Below are 14,249 nucleotides of genomic sequence, written 5' to 3'. Positions count from 1 at the left end.
GCATTGAGCCATACAGCCTGTGAATCAGAAAGCACAGTCATAGACACCCAACTCATACACAGCTACAGCTTAATAAATACTTTACAAAAATAATGCAGGCTTTTTACAATGGAGATCTGCCTCAGAGACCCAAAGGGACACGGTGGTAAATTACTGTTAGAGATTTAAATGTGCATGCTAAATAAACATACTCACAAGCTTACATGGGAACCTGGATATTGCAATGGAGAAAATGGGATACGTTTGTTGCCCTGTCCTATGTCCCTAACCCCCCACCCCCCGACACATTCCTGAAGGATCTCATTATTCTATTATCACAGGCCTCTCAGATTCACCAAACACAAACAACCTATGGAGACGAACACGGACACAATCTACAAGATCATTTCTAGAATAACACTTTTCCCTTTTAAGAATACAAAGTCAGTTTCTCCCTTTAGTGACCAAATCTGACAGAGTTATAATTGGCAACACAATTACTGGCGCAATATCAGAGGCATTTTTTATTAAAAAAAAAAAAAAAAAAACAGCATTAAAAACAAAGCATCATTTTGTGCCTGTTTTTGGTTAAGTCAAGAAATGTTCCTTGACCGAGTGAGGCTTCTGACACTGGATTTTTATTCCTCTTGGAGACGTGAGTCTTGTTCCTCAGAGCCTAAAAGTTCATTTGTTATTTGACCTTAAAGAGATTTTTTTTAAAACATTGTTTCAGCACCAATTTGAGGTTTAGCTGAATATTTAAGCAGTGTTTGTTTTCCTCCTCTCACACCGCACTGGGCTAGAATTCCCTTGCTTCTTCAAACTGTTTGTAGTAGTCCTCGTCCTGGGGGTTGTCGGGACATTTCTGCCCATTGTTCGGTGGCCTGGCCTGGTTGTAGCGGCTCCAGTCCCCTTTGCAGATGATCCAGGGCAGGATGTCCACCTTATAGTGCAGGTCGGCTGAGAACTCGGTGCTGATGAGGTTGGGCGTGCCGGCCCCTTTGCCGCGAGTGATGAGCTTCATGTTGTCGTCGTAGCAGCAGTGCTGTGCTGCCAGCGTGGTGGACTCCAGCGTCAGCATGGAGCGGATGCAGTAACGAGCCGTGGGCTTGTAGATCTCCAGCTTCTCCTTTGGCCCGCTGGCGTCTTTCCATCGGAAATCCCGGCGCGTGGGGGCGTCGTGGACGTCTGCCGTGCTGTACGCCACCTCGGTCGGGTAAGAGCAAGGGCAGCTGGGAAGGTCGTTTGCCACCTTGGTCATGTACTTCTTCAAGAAGTCGCTCTTGCAGTTCATCCATCGCTCGCAGCTGTCTGTGTCTGGAGGAAATGAAGACACTGTTAAACGCTGCAGCTTTAGAATATGAACCCAGAAGTGTGAAGGAGGGATGTTGAACATGAAGGTGTGTTTTCACTGGGCTGATTAAGAACAGGCAGATGAAGATGGAGTGGGCAGCGGCACACTGTGCTCTTCCTGCCCTGCTGCACATTTTCATCTCTGCGCAGTAATGGGCCGCAGCCCGAGCATGAGGAATGCTAAGTGTGTGCAGGAACTTTGCTGCCAGATGGATGAACTGCCTTTGATAATGTAAGAACATCTGAATGAGGGATAGTCTGCAGCAAGACAAGAGCAGGGCAAATCTTACCAACACCAAAGAGCTCTGTTGCATTGAACTCATCTGTTCCCGCTAGCAGGCTGACTTCTGTCGCTGCCGTCCTGAAGGCATCTTCGATACCTGCAGAGAGATGGATTATCAGTCTACGGTGGATCAAAAGATTTTTTAAACTTTTTGTTTGTTGTGAGATCCAAAGTCAAGACTTTTACCTGGACAGTTGGGCATGTCACAGGTCCTGGATTCGGTGGCAGTGCAGGCGTAGCCGCATGACCTGGTCCTCTTCTGGTTGCCGTTTCCACAGGTCACACTGCAGGCTGACCAGTTGCTCCAGTCCCCCTCTCCATCTATGTAGTCTGGATCGGAGAGACAGACAGAGAGAGATCCTCAGCTCTGATGCAGGCCACATGCTGAACTTACTCAAGCCTGTTAACATGCCTCACTAATAATAAGTGGGGGGAGGACATGAAAGGGGAAGAAGGGGAGCTCCAAGTCTCTCTCTCTCTCTCTGACTTTGCCCCACAAAGCAGATACCTAGGCTACACACACACACACACACACACACATACACACACATACAATGCACTTTATTGCCCATACTAACATGTTCATGCTGTGATGGGAAAGCGGAGTAACGGGGCAGCATTTTGCAAATTCCACCAAAGCTCCCAGGGATCCAGCAGGCAATTTACAGATAGAAATTTTCAGTGGTGCCAGAGCATCAGAGGCTCAGCGGCACAGGACACCATCCGCCTGCTCTATCTGTGATTCATTGCTTCGAAAATAGGAAGTGAAATGGCGAGAAATCCTCTTTAACTCCAATTATCTCTGAGCAGATCGCTATAATGGGTATACATGGAAACGGTTTCAACAGGCTCTACGACCACCTCGGCCCACCACCACCGCCGCCGCCGCCATCAATACTGCACACAAACACACACACACACACACACATCTTGAAAGCAGTACTCCATCAATGAGGAGAATTAATGTGGGCATGTTGGGATGGAAGTAATTCCCCCCGCTGCCATCTGCCCCTCATTATGAGCATTTTATATGAATAAAGGCCAGATAGCTGTCTAGCTCTGCTCCTGTCCCCCCCTCCTTCTCATCGCTTATTACAGCCTGAGAGCTGATGGTGGCCACTCTGACAAAACTCTGAATTTAGAGAACTTTATAATAACCTGCCCTCAGCCCGCAAGTGAATACATTACGAATGGCTTGTGATGAATGACCCCCACCGCTTGTCCGCAATTATGACTATTAGGTTTAAAACCAGGACAGTAATGATGATAAAATATTTCCTTGTCTATTTGTGTGGTATGACTGAGAGCTGACCGCAGCGATAAGCCAGGAACATTAAACATTGGCTATGGTCTGACAAAAAAAAAAAAAGATTATAAAATCGCCTTCCTAACCACTGCAGAGCAAGTGCAAGTGGATGAAATGACATTTTCCACAGCACACGCATTCCTGCTCGACCATGTTGGTTTTAGGCATGCTACAACACGGGCCTCGACGCACACTGTATGACAGTGAGTGTAAATTCTTCCCCGGCAGATTTATCTGTGGGGTTACTTTTGGAGAGTGTTGTGAGAATGGTGTGGCAGCCTAACAGTGCTCCTGGCCCCATTCCTGCTGCTGAACTTTGATGTCGCCAGGCGTTTAAACTGTGTCACGTAGCTTGCTCCACACCACAGAGGAATCCATCTCATAAAAGAGTGTTAAAGGCTTCAATCAGGGGCTCCCAGAGGCTCGCCTGGGATGACTGCACTTATTATGGTGACAGCTTAAATCAGCAAATCTGCAAATTACAGATTCCACATCAGACTATGACCATCTGTGGAAACGATGGACCAGTGCGCAAATAAGAGCCCATGGATCCCTGGCTGAATATTCTGCAGCGCGCGCGGTATTGTGCACTCACTTCCGTGCAAAACAGCCAGCGCACCCTCCTGTCACTCTCACCATATTCAGATTGGGCTTTGCTTCCTCCCCCGCCGCCTCCTCTCCTGTCCCAGTCTGCCGGCGGCCTGAGGAAGTTGCTGTCTTCGCTGTTGCTCGTGTAGGAGCGATCGTTCTCCGTTTGATGCGTGGTGGACGAGGAGGGGGAGGAGGAGGAGGATGAGGAGGATGATGAAGAGGTATGAGGCCACCAGTTTCTCCAGTTAGGAGAAGCCCAGCTGGGTTTGCTTTCCTTGCGGAGGCCTTTCTCCGGCTCATGACCCTCCAGTCCATCCACCACCTCAATGGTCACCTGGGGGAAAGAACACAAGTCAGTTTAACCCTCCTGCTGTCAACCTGGATCAAGGAAGGAAGGGCGAAAGGAAGGAAGGACAAAGGGAAAGAAGGAAGGAAGGACGAAGGGAAAGAAGGAAGGAAGGACAAAGGGAACGATGGGAGGAAAGAAGGAAGGGAAAAGGGAAGGAAAGATAGATGGAGGGAGGGAACAGATCAGGTCAACTGGATCAAAAGAGGAAGGAAGAAGAAGTAAGGACGACGGGAAGGAAGGAAGAAAAGAAGCAAGGGAAAAAGGATTGTGGAAAGAAGGAAGAGAGACAGGAAGGATGGAGGAAGTGAACAGATTGGGTCAATTTGACCCAGAAGGACAACAGGAGGGTTAAAGTCGATTTGCAGCACAGACGCTAATTCAGTAACGTTCTAGGACAGAGCTGGACAATGAGGTGACGCTCACTGATCTGATACCCCTACACACAATATTACCCCCTCCCCCTTGCTGTCCTAACACATGTGCCTCCCAGATGAGGGGGGACGACCACCCCTGCCCCACAGCCACCCTCCCACCTCTCGGGCCCTCTCCACCTAAACACAAAGTTCAAAGGGCTACTCAGCCTCCTCCAGACCATGAAAGCCAGATGAATCCCAGGATCAAAGACACAACCCAGCCCCTCCTCCCCTTCTCCCACAGCCTCACGCCCTTGCTCAATTGGTTGCTCCGCTCTCTTACCACATCTTGAGATGTTAATACACTTTGTTCGTGCTCGGATTTAGCAGTGATGCTCTCAGAAATGGAAAGACCCCCTCGCTGGATTAGACAGCAGAATGATTTAAACATGGCAGCGGTTACTCGGCCATCTGCACCACTGAGGGACTTCTGGGCAAGGGCCTGCCACACATTTACATAAGCCGCCGCCTGTCTTCCTGCACATGGGTTAGCAGTGAGGCTCTGCTGGTTAGCGCCTGCCTTTTAGCTGTCTTTATGATGGACGTGGGACCTCGGTATCTATCTTAAGCTTCACTATGAACCAGGGAGTGTGAAAGGCAACAGGGGGAGAAGGAAGGAGGAAGGGGGCAGAAAAAGGGGGTAGTGATGTGCACCAAACTATTCTCCTTCTTCCTGTTTGCTCTTCCTGTCCTATGTGCTTGAGTAGCCATGTCTTACAAGTGGGTGAAAGCATCAAAGCGCACTGGCAGGTGCACAGACACACATCATCACCTGTATGTTGGGATTCTGTCCATTGATATCGGCTTTGGAGAGGTCGGGGAAATTGTGCAGATCTAGCAGGAAGGTGCCAGGACCGTCTCTGTGTACGTTGCTGCCTTTGGCCCAGGGCAGGGCCAGCCGGTGTTCTGGACCAGACCTCCGGTCTTCAGGAGCCAGCTGGGCAGAGGAGCTGCTTTTTGCATTTATGTTGTTCTGCTGCAGAGACACAAGACAGAGCACGATATTAATCTACTGTTGGTGTGTTCACAAGATTAGAATAAGTATCTTTTGTGTTACTGTTAAAACTAATGACATTTACTACTACGCAGCGTGCACTCCCAGCAGTATTAGGTTGACCTCTCATGTTGACAGAGGTTCACGCGGCAGTGACCTCTGTCATAAATCCTGCAGACAGTGGACTCTCGACCAGTCGGAGCCCAGAAAGAAGGAGCCACTGACACACTGAGGCAAACATCACCCTGAGCCCTAGGCGTCTGTCTGCTTGCTCCAAAATATAACACGTCTCCAGCCCGCATCCAGAGCCAGTCTCACAGTAAGACTGTATATATGTTTCCATTTTTACCAGACACACAGAATGCCCACTGCTTTACCGTAGCAATACGATGTGGGCATATATAGCATGTTCTTCTCGTGCTGGCTGAGAGAAAACAGCTATGTAAGACTGATGGTTTTCCTACGCTGAGGTTATACAGAAAAACCTAAGCAAACATTGAAAAATAATTACATCTGCCTTCTTGTAGACAGAAAAAAAACATTTGGTCCTCTGGCAAGGCTGGGCTGGGGGGGGGGGGGGGGGGGGTTGTAAATTTGTCCCTAAAGGACTGTCAGGGCATATGTCCCCTGTCAGGTATGCACAGAAGAAACAATTACTCCTCAATTCGACAGATAGCCAAAAGTAGTCCGCAATCATCCATTCTGGGTTGGCAGAAAATAAGATCAAAGAAAGCCATCAATCACGTCCCTTGTTTTCCTTTTTTCATGTCCCCTTTCCTCCTCCCTAGTGTTTTTGTGGCCGGGCTGAGGCCTGAGAATATGGCAGCAGTGCTATACAGTTGCGGTGGCCAGTCGCAGACAAAGTGTCAGCTCAGCCACATTGTGGTGGGAATAAAAGCCCCCAGTGGAGCTGTTTGTGTCCAGCCAAGGTGCACTCTGGGACAATATAGGCACTGTAAATGGAGCTGCACAGCACGAGAAGAAAGATTATAAATGTACATGTTACTTGAATTCAGCTGCAGAGAGACTTCCCTCATCCATTTACAGTCACTTCTTACTGCTCCTGAGGCCACATGGAGTTAATGTGATAATATGATGCATTTAAAAGAATATAAAAACCCTCAAATCACATTTCTTAATGTGGGCAACCTGACGCTATAATTACAATCATTATACAATGACCCATAATTTGGAAGAGGAAGAGGGAATGGTTCTGCAGGAGGGAGAGGTTACTTCAGATAAGATGATGAGATTTTTTTAATTGAGAATTTATGTTATAAGGGTTTTGAGAAAAGAAGGTTCCAATTAAAACCACACACCAAACAATTATGACAGGAAGCTCGGTACAGAAAAAAGAGAGAGAGAAATCATTTCAGCGGCTTAGATTGTGCATCGGCTATCGACCCTTTATGTGAACATCACAGGACCCTCTTTGGTTCTATCGCTGGTACTTGGGCTTTGAGATGACCATGTGATAACCCTGCCTTTCAAGTTCCCAGCCCTCAGAAGTCACTCAGTGGCTGTAACCGAGCTCCACTGAGGCAGCAGCTCCAACACAACCCTCAGCCACAGTGTAAAGACACACAGTACATACATTTATAATTATGTTCAATTGTAATTGAAAGCTAGGCGCAATGAATCGCATCAACCTCAGACCACACAAGTTGCTTCTCATTCCAGACATTACTGTTTTATGACATTGATATGATATATTACTACAAAGAGTCTTTTAAATCTGTTGCCAGAAAACATTTAACTAACAAATTCTCTTCATTTACCATCAGAAGATTGTGACATTTCATCCACGAAGCCTCTCATTTAAGTAAATCCCTTCTGGGATGTTTATTAAATGATAATAATGATTAGAACAATAATAACTGTTATTGAGTAATGACTTGCAACTTTCTCCATGCGTTGGTCTAATAAAAAAAAGCAGATGCCAACACAAATGTTGCACAACACTCGAAGTGTTGGGTCAGGAAACGCAGTCACAGTGTTTGCTGGCAGATTAATCCTCCCTTATCCAGTGTAATCCTATCTGAATCTTCTGTTGTATCATATTATGCTGTATTACACATGGCGGGCAGATCATCTAATCCTGACATAAATTTGGTTTATTGAAAGGAAAACTTCAAAGTATTCCAACTAATCCCGGAGCTGCACTTGATGACGATGTTTCATTCAGGTTTGGGAGCTGGAGCCTGCTTGTAAACACAGGGACTGTGTCAGTTTATGAGCAAATGCAGGAATACGAGCATGAATGTGATTTAGTTTAGGGCATTGATTATGTAGCAGATGGTGGGATAGAGATACAGTTTGTAAACAAAAACATTAAAATAAAGTCCAGTCACTAGCTAAACTCTGCAGTGAGTTCCATATTAAAATGATCTGTAAAACTCAGATATCAAAATAAAAGGTTTTGGACAGTTTGCTATGGGCTGCAAAAAAGCTACACAGGTTAAAAAGTGATCCATGATCAGCCCAGGTGATACCAGTCATCACTTGGTAGAGAACCATATTACTTAAATTATCCCCCATTTTTACCAACATTAAATATGGCAGCTCCAGCATAGTTACGTTTAGGTAAGGAAGAAACTGCTCATCCAGAGCAACTCAGCTAATATTAATCTTAAAATGCAACACTGAACGTAGAGGTTATTTCTCCAGTCTATGAGTCAGCATCATCCACAAGGGGCCTAAGAAGGCACAATAATTTTACTTGTCAAGAATTTCTCAAAGTCAATATGTTATGTCAAATCAACATTTTCATTTTCAGTCACAAAACAGCCAAAGCTTTGACAATGGCTGCCACAGGAATGTGCACAGAGAATTGACACATCGTTTACTGTCTTGCTTTCTGTGGTGGCAACAGGACGTTGATGCTGATTTTCTCCCTGTAGTAAACATATCAAAATCTTGCCAAAACACAGAGAAATATCAGCCTTAAATAACTCACTGTTGATTAAAGCCTTAAGATAGCGCTGCTGAAAATCACCAACTGGACAGAAAAGGGGGAAATCTAAGATCGTTTTTCTCTCATAAGCACTGAGATTTCACAAAATCTATATTTTCCATCTGGGAGCTTAACAGTGTGAAGGACAAACCACGAAATCTTATACGTCCACATTCTCAATCTCAATCAGTATTTCAGAGGAGAGATTGAAGACAGTCAGTTGAGTTGGAAATGATGGAAAGAATGCACAGGGAACATAGGAATTACTCATCAGGAAGGAATGGCAGTTGTGTATCAGTTGTGTAAAGTCTGTTCCGTTCCTAATGTCGACATAAACACCGCACTCTGTCTTTTCCAAACGACTCTCTGTGGAGTTTTTTAACACAACGTAATGAGAAAAACATGCAGTTTTCACTAATACTGCTCAGACTGTAACAGTGCGCAAATTAAATGTTCACCAAAAACCATCAGTGTTTCTCTCTGAGCTGCTTTACAATCACTCATCTGAGATCTTCCTCAATGAGGCAAATGCTTTAATTTGAAGATCAAAAGTGACACACCATTCCTCAGTTCATCAGGGGCCTCCCAGGATGTCACCCCCCACTCCCCAAAGCCATGAATGAACACTTGCATACACAAGCCACCCCCTTCTCCCTCCTCACAGTATCTGCTCTTCTTTTCCCGCTTCCCCCTTTTTCACTTTGTGAGGGCTGCTTAAAGGGGCATGACTCCATTTTCAATTGGGAGCAACTCAGGGGTCCTTCCCCCAGGGACGCTGGCAGGAAATGAAGGCAATGCACATTGTGCCAGATGCTTTTCAACACTGCACTTAGGTAGGTGGAAGAGAAAACTATCCTTCCCCCCGTCACTCGCCTCATACTTGGTGTACGTGTTTGTTTAGTTACATGATCAAGTAGAAATAAGCAGGTATGAGCTCGGAAGGCAACCGTTTATATAAGACACTCCAAAAGTTAAAAAGTAGATGTTCATAAAAGTTCAAAACCATAATCAACACAGCTCTTATAAAAAGTTGTGACAAACACTTTCAAAATCTGGTCTAACAGCAGATGAGTCTCCCTCCTATGTCGCTGATGATAATTTGCCTCAGACCAGAGAGTTTTCTCTCTCTACTACAGGTGCATGGAGCCGCATCCTGTCGTTTGTCTCTCTGTGAATGCCATTTTAAATATGACACCTTGGGATGACAATACATCCCCTGGGCCGTGACAAGCTCGGCTAAAAGATGACATCACTGTCTTCAGTGGCGAACCAGTGAGGCATATGTGCACATAGTCAGAGCATTCACAAGCAGCAGGAAAAAATCCATTCAGCGCTTGCCTTGACATGGGGCATGGGTGGCAAGGCTGGGCTCTTTCATCGCAGGCCAGAATCTCTATGTGAACTTATGACAAAAGCAGCGTGGAGGTTGGAATGGGTGGCATGCGTTCAGTATTTTTCACTGTGATTCCTTCAGGAGAAAATGCCTCCTGGTCCTTATCCTGCTTGTACGATCCAGCATTTGGCCGTGTGACAAATATTCAATAAATTCCTGAAATACTTCCTCAGCTTTGCATGCCCCTAATATCCTACACCAACACAGGCTTCTTCCACAGGCAGGTCAGTCTATATGGTGGTCATAAGAGAAATCACCCTCACCATCATCATCTGTTGAAGTAAACATTCTTTCCATTCAGCCTCCCCAAGCCCCAATAAAGCATTTATGAAGGGAGTTGACATAAATACCCATTTATCACTGGGACATGAAGACAGCATTTCAGTAGCATGCTAAATATACATCAAAAAGCAGCTGAAGGATGCTTAACACTCTCTAAAAAAGCCTGTTGATCCCAGACCTGTCTTAACCCTCGGGTCAGGATTTGAGGCTCTGCTGGAGAGTGGGTGCTTTATGCTGATGTTAAAATGGGCAGTTAAACTATTAAACCTGTCTTAAGTGGTGTCATGTTGACAAATGTCTCCCTCGTGCATTGATGGTGCAAGATTTAAACAGGACCACATTACAACCAACAAAAAGGAGGGCACTAAAACTGTCCTCTCCAGACTTAACCAGTTTCTAAAGATTCACAAAACTTGTTTTATTTACTTATATTGTTGTTTTTACTCCTCACTAATGAATTAACTGCAACTAACACCAATAGGCCTATCTGATCCTGATGTTTTCATGTGGCCTTGTCCACAACATGTGAGTACATGTAAGTGCAGGTTCAAATTAATCAAGTTGCGTTAAAAGCTCGATCTGAAGTCAGTAACGTGCCAGAAGCCTCTCCAAGTACAACTGTGGTGGTGGATCGGGTGGCTGTTGGGTAAGGGGGGTGGGGGGTGGGGGTGGTGTTGGGCACTGACGAGGTTCAGCTCTGACCCTCAGCCCCATCAAGTGAACACTTGGATGACAGTGATGAGCCCCTGATGACAGAGCAGTGCCTACAGCTAGCATTTAACCCTCAACAATAGGGAGGTGTGTCTGGCGCAGGGGGCTGATCTCTGACCCTGCCTCATCTTCCGTCCCTCTGCTGGCTCCCTGCCATTCCCGGAGGAGAGGGGAGGGAGAGGGAGGGGGCACCCTGGGGAGACTACATCCGCGTGTATGTCAACAATCTCTAAAGACTCGCAGGAATGGGTGATTTATATTACCTGGGCCGTTGGCTCATGTGAGCATGTTATCAAACCCATCTGTGACCAAACGAGACCCCTTCTGCATCAAGTTTCCCCTCAGAAATGTCCCTTCTGAAAAGCCCCCCTCACCACTAATAGGTTCCCCCACTCACCTCAGTAAGTGCTGAGTCCAGGCTCAGAGTTACATTCCCCTGGGGCAGCGGACTGCTCCGCAGCACTGTGATGTGCAAGGTGAGGAGAAGGAGTCCCAGGAGCAGCAGCAGTTCCGCCGCGAGTCGCACCATCCTCTTGACGCGGCCGCTCTTGGGAGCCTGCGGTGTGGCCGGAGCTCCCACTCCGCCTCCTCCCGGTGCAGAGACTCCAATCTCCGGATCCGCCGGGGACGAGGAGCCGCAACACCACTTCGGAGCCACTTCGGGAATCAGAATTGCAAAAAGTGAAGGGAAAAGGAATCGGAGGGGAGGGGGGGGGAGTCGAATAATTTGAGAGAAGTGCTGAGGTAACCTGGGTGAATCTGGACCCAGGGGACTCTCTTTGTAAACTCTGGTGGGTTTGTTCTAAATTAAGGTGTATCCACTTGAACAGATCGATCATATAGTTTGATTCTAAGCCAAAATACGTGCTGAGTTCATGTGCTGATGGTCCACAGTGGTGAAAACTGCGGGGCTCATCCAGCGTGCAGCATAAACACTTTCCGCTCTTGTTGCGCCCTCGCCAAAATCTCCAAGCTCAGGAAACTTGCTGCCCAGTTGCCCCGTGGTGTCCCCGCCACATTCTCAGCCTCACACTTCACTTTTCCCTCACGTCCACTTCAGCCGCTTTACGCACTTCTGTTTTTGTCCACATTCTGCAGCGTCGGGCGCGCAACTTCGACGAGATTATACCTTCAGAAGAAGAAACAAGTACAGGTAGTTAAAGTGTGTCTTCTCAGCTCTGACTTCACGTTGGAGCTCTGTCCTAGAGACAATCTTCATCCATTCTGCTGTGGACTCTGAGCCCACCGGCTGGTGTGTGTGTGTGTGTGAAAGGAGTCCAGCTGGATGAGGAAAAAAGTCAAACCATATCAATCTACAGGATTACACACACACATACACACACACGCACACACACGCTGTTGTTGTTGTGTGCTCTTGAGGTGGTTTTATACTATACGCCCTGTGCAGGCGCCCTCCCCCTGGTTAACTCTTTCGTCCCTCTCAACCGGTCCTCCCCAAACTCGAGTCCAACAGGGTTTTACACCAAACACGCTTCAGGAAGTTGGAGTGAAAAGTCTGTTATTCTCCACTCAACATGGCAGATGAGACACATTAGAGTTAATCCAAGGATCAAAATTACATGAGATCCATAAATTATAATTTGATATCACTGTTGTATCTTTTGGTTAAATTTTGATGCTCATGTGTGTGTGTTAAAACATACCTCTTCTCCCAAGCCTATGACCTCCCCTACCCATAGCCGGTCTCTCCATCACCTCGCTCATTAATGTGTCACTGTGTACTGTCTCTCCCTCGTCTCCCCCTGTATGTCCCTGTTTCTTTTGTTTCTTTGTAAGCGTCTTTGGGTTATTGAAAAGCGCTATATAAATTAAATGAATTATTATTATTATGAAAAGTAAAAAAAAAAATTAAAAAAAAGAAAGCAAGAAAAAAAAAAGATGAGACAAGGAGACAACCTCAAGTAACCTTGGTGGTCCCCGGAGGCGCAACAGCGCAGAGGAAGACACCCGGAGGCGCGTTACAGGAGGTCTGGCTCTGCTTGACATGTGTACAGCAGCGCTCTCAGACTGTGACTGAAACACCACTACGGAAGGTGCTTTGACACTTAACTTCTGAAAGACAAATGGTGCGTAATGTGATTAGTCGTCCTGAGACTTTTTATTGTCCGCTTCAAAGGACAGGTCGCTGTGTGAAATTATGCGCCAAGCAGGGATGCTGCTGCTGCTGCTGCTTCAGCATGGGTGAGTTCACTGAAGACCCCCACACCACACCTCACCACCCCGAGGCTCCCGGAGAAGACCGACAGTGCCTCTAATGACATCTGTCACCTTTGAAGTCAACACATTCAGTTTGGCAACAAGTGGAACAATAATGTTCCTGATGACTGAGGAGATCTTATTACCTGCAGGGGTCAGGGGCTGTGTGTCAGTGCACAGGATCATTTATGTCAAAGATAAGGTCAGGGCACCTTCAAATCACAGCTCAGGCCGGATCATGCCTGTCACAACATATTTACATAAAACAACAACAAATGAACCTAAATCCTAAAAAAAAAAAGAATAAGCAAGATGTTATTTTCCCATCACCACTGAGTTTCTGTATCTGTGTGTTGGATATGTGGAATTCTGAAACCCCAAATATCTGGCTACTGGCTGACATAAGTTTCCAGTTCTATTTTGATGAAATGAAGACCCTGAACTGAGATTATCCCTCATTAATACCTTTATATGTTGGACAAAACTTCATGTCACAGATATCTGATAAGGCCGATGTCTGCATTGGTCTAAAGATATCCATGTAAATACACTGGTGAAATATACCACCTTCATTATGCTCCCTGTTAACAAGTGGGTCCCAGTGTGCTGCCTCGCTGCCGTGTTCAGTTACAGCATTGCTCCAGTGGCAGCAGATCTGTCCAAACCATGTAAATCTGTCTTTTGTCTGCCTCACTTCAAAAAATCTCTTTCCAGAATAGAAAAATCTCGGGCTAAATGGAAAACAGAGAGCACCGAGAATGGCTCGCCGGCTTTGGACACAGTGGTGGACATCAAAGGCGTAGCAGAGGATCCCCCTTCAGAATTGCAGTTACATGCCATTCCAATAAGCACAGTGTATTTGGATCTGCAGTTCAAAAGAGGCTGGTGCATGCAGGCAGGTCTCTGGGGCCTTGCCACCAGTAGTCTGACTGCACAGATGTTCTGAATGCCAGCGCAGACCATTTGCCACTTCTGCTGAAACTGAGGGCAACTAGAAGTGACTGGAGGGTAGTTTGGCCAGACATGTGCTTCCCACCTAGCCTGACAGTCAGTCTGTACAGCCACACTTTGTCACTAATTCTGCCTGTAACAATACATTAGAAAATATATTTAAAAATGACATCTAATTCTTTTTCTTAAAAGACTAAACTGGATTGAGAGCAAAGCCGGCGTGATTGTTTATAAAATGCAGAGCCTGTACAGATAGACATACAGTATTTGACCAGTTGTGTCTGTTTCGTGTCTGCTGACAACCACTGAACAACAGTCTTACCTCTTCAGCTTTAACCATACAGATCCATTGTCTAGATTAATTGTGGTTCAGTTATTTAGACTTTAAGTCTGATTACTGATACAAATCTAAAACAAAAAACCTGTGACATCAACATGATATCTGCTTTAAACTTAATTTCATTCTCGAATATG

At 46.1% G+C, this 14,249-nt stretch overlaps 1 protein-coding gene across 1 annotated transcript; it reads right to left on the bottom strand.

Annotated features, from left to right (window-relative positions):
- Positions 1–323: 323 nt before the first annotated feature.
- Positions 324–11,136, bottom strand: ism1 (isthmin 1; the record flags this gene model as incomplete). Its single annotated transcript, XM_083988635.1, has 6 exons — positions 324–1,296; positions 1,623–1,712; positions 1,802–1,945; positions 3,558–3,846; positions 5,047–5,250; positions 11,005–11,136. 6 exons carry the CDS (start codon positions 11,134–11,136, stop codon positions 779–781), a joined length of 1,377 nt encoding a protein of 458 aa, XP_083844761.1. The 3' UTR covers positions 324–778.
- Positions 11,137–14,249: the final 3,113 nt, after the last annotated feature.

This window comes from Trachurus trachurus (assembly GCF_905171665.1).
Source record: "Trachurus trachurus genome assembly, chromosome: 15".
Taxonomy (NCBI): Eukaryota; Metazoa; Chordata; class Actinopteri; order Carangiformes; family Carangidae; genus Trachurus; species Trachurus trachurus.
This window is presented reverse-complemented; position numbering and strand designations above follow the sequence as displayed.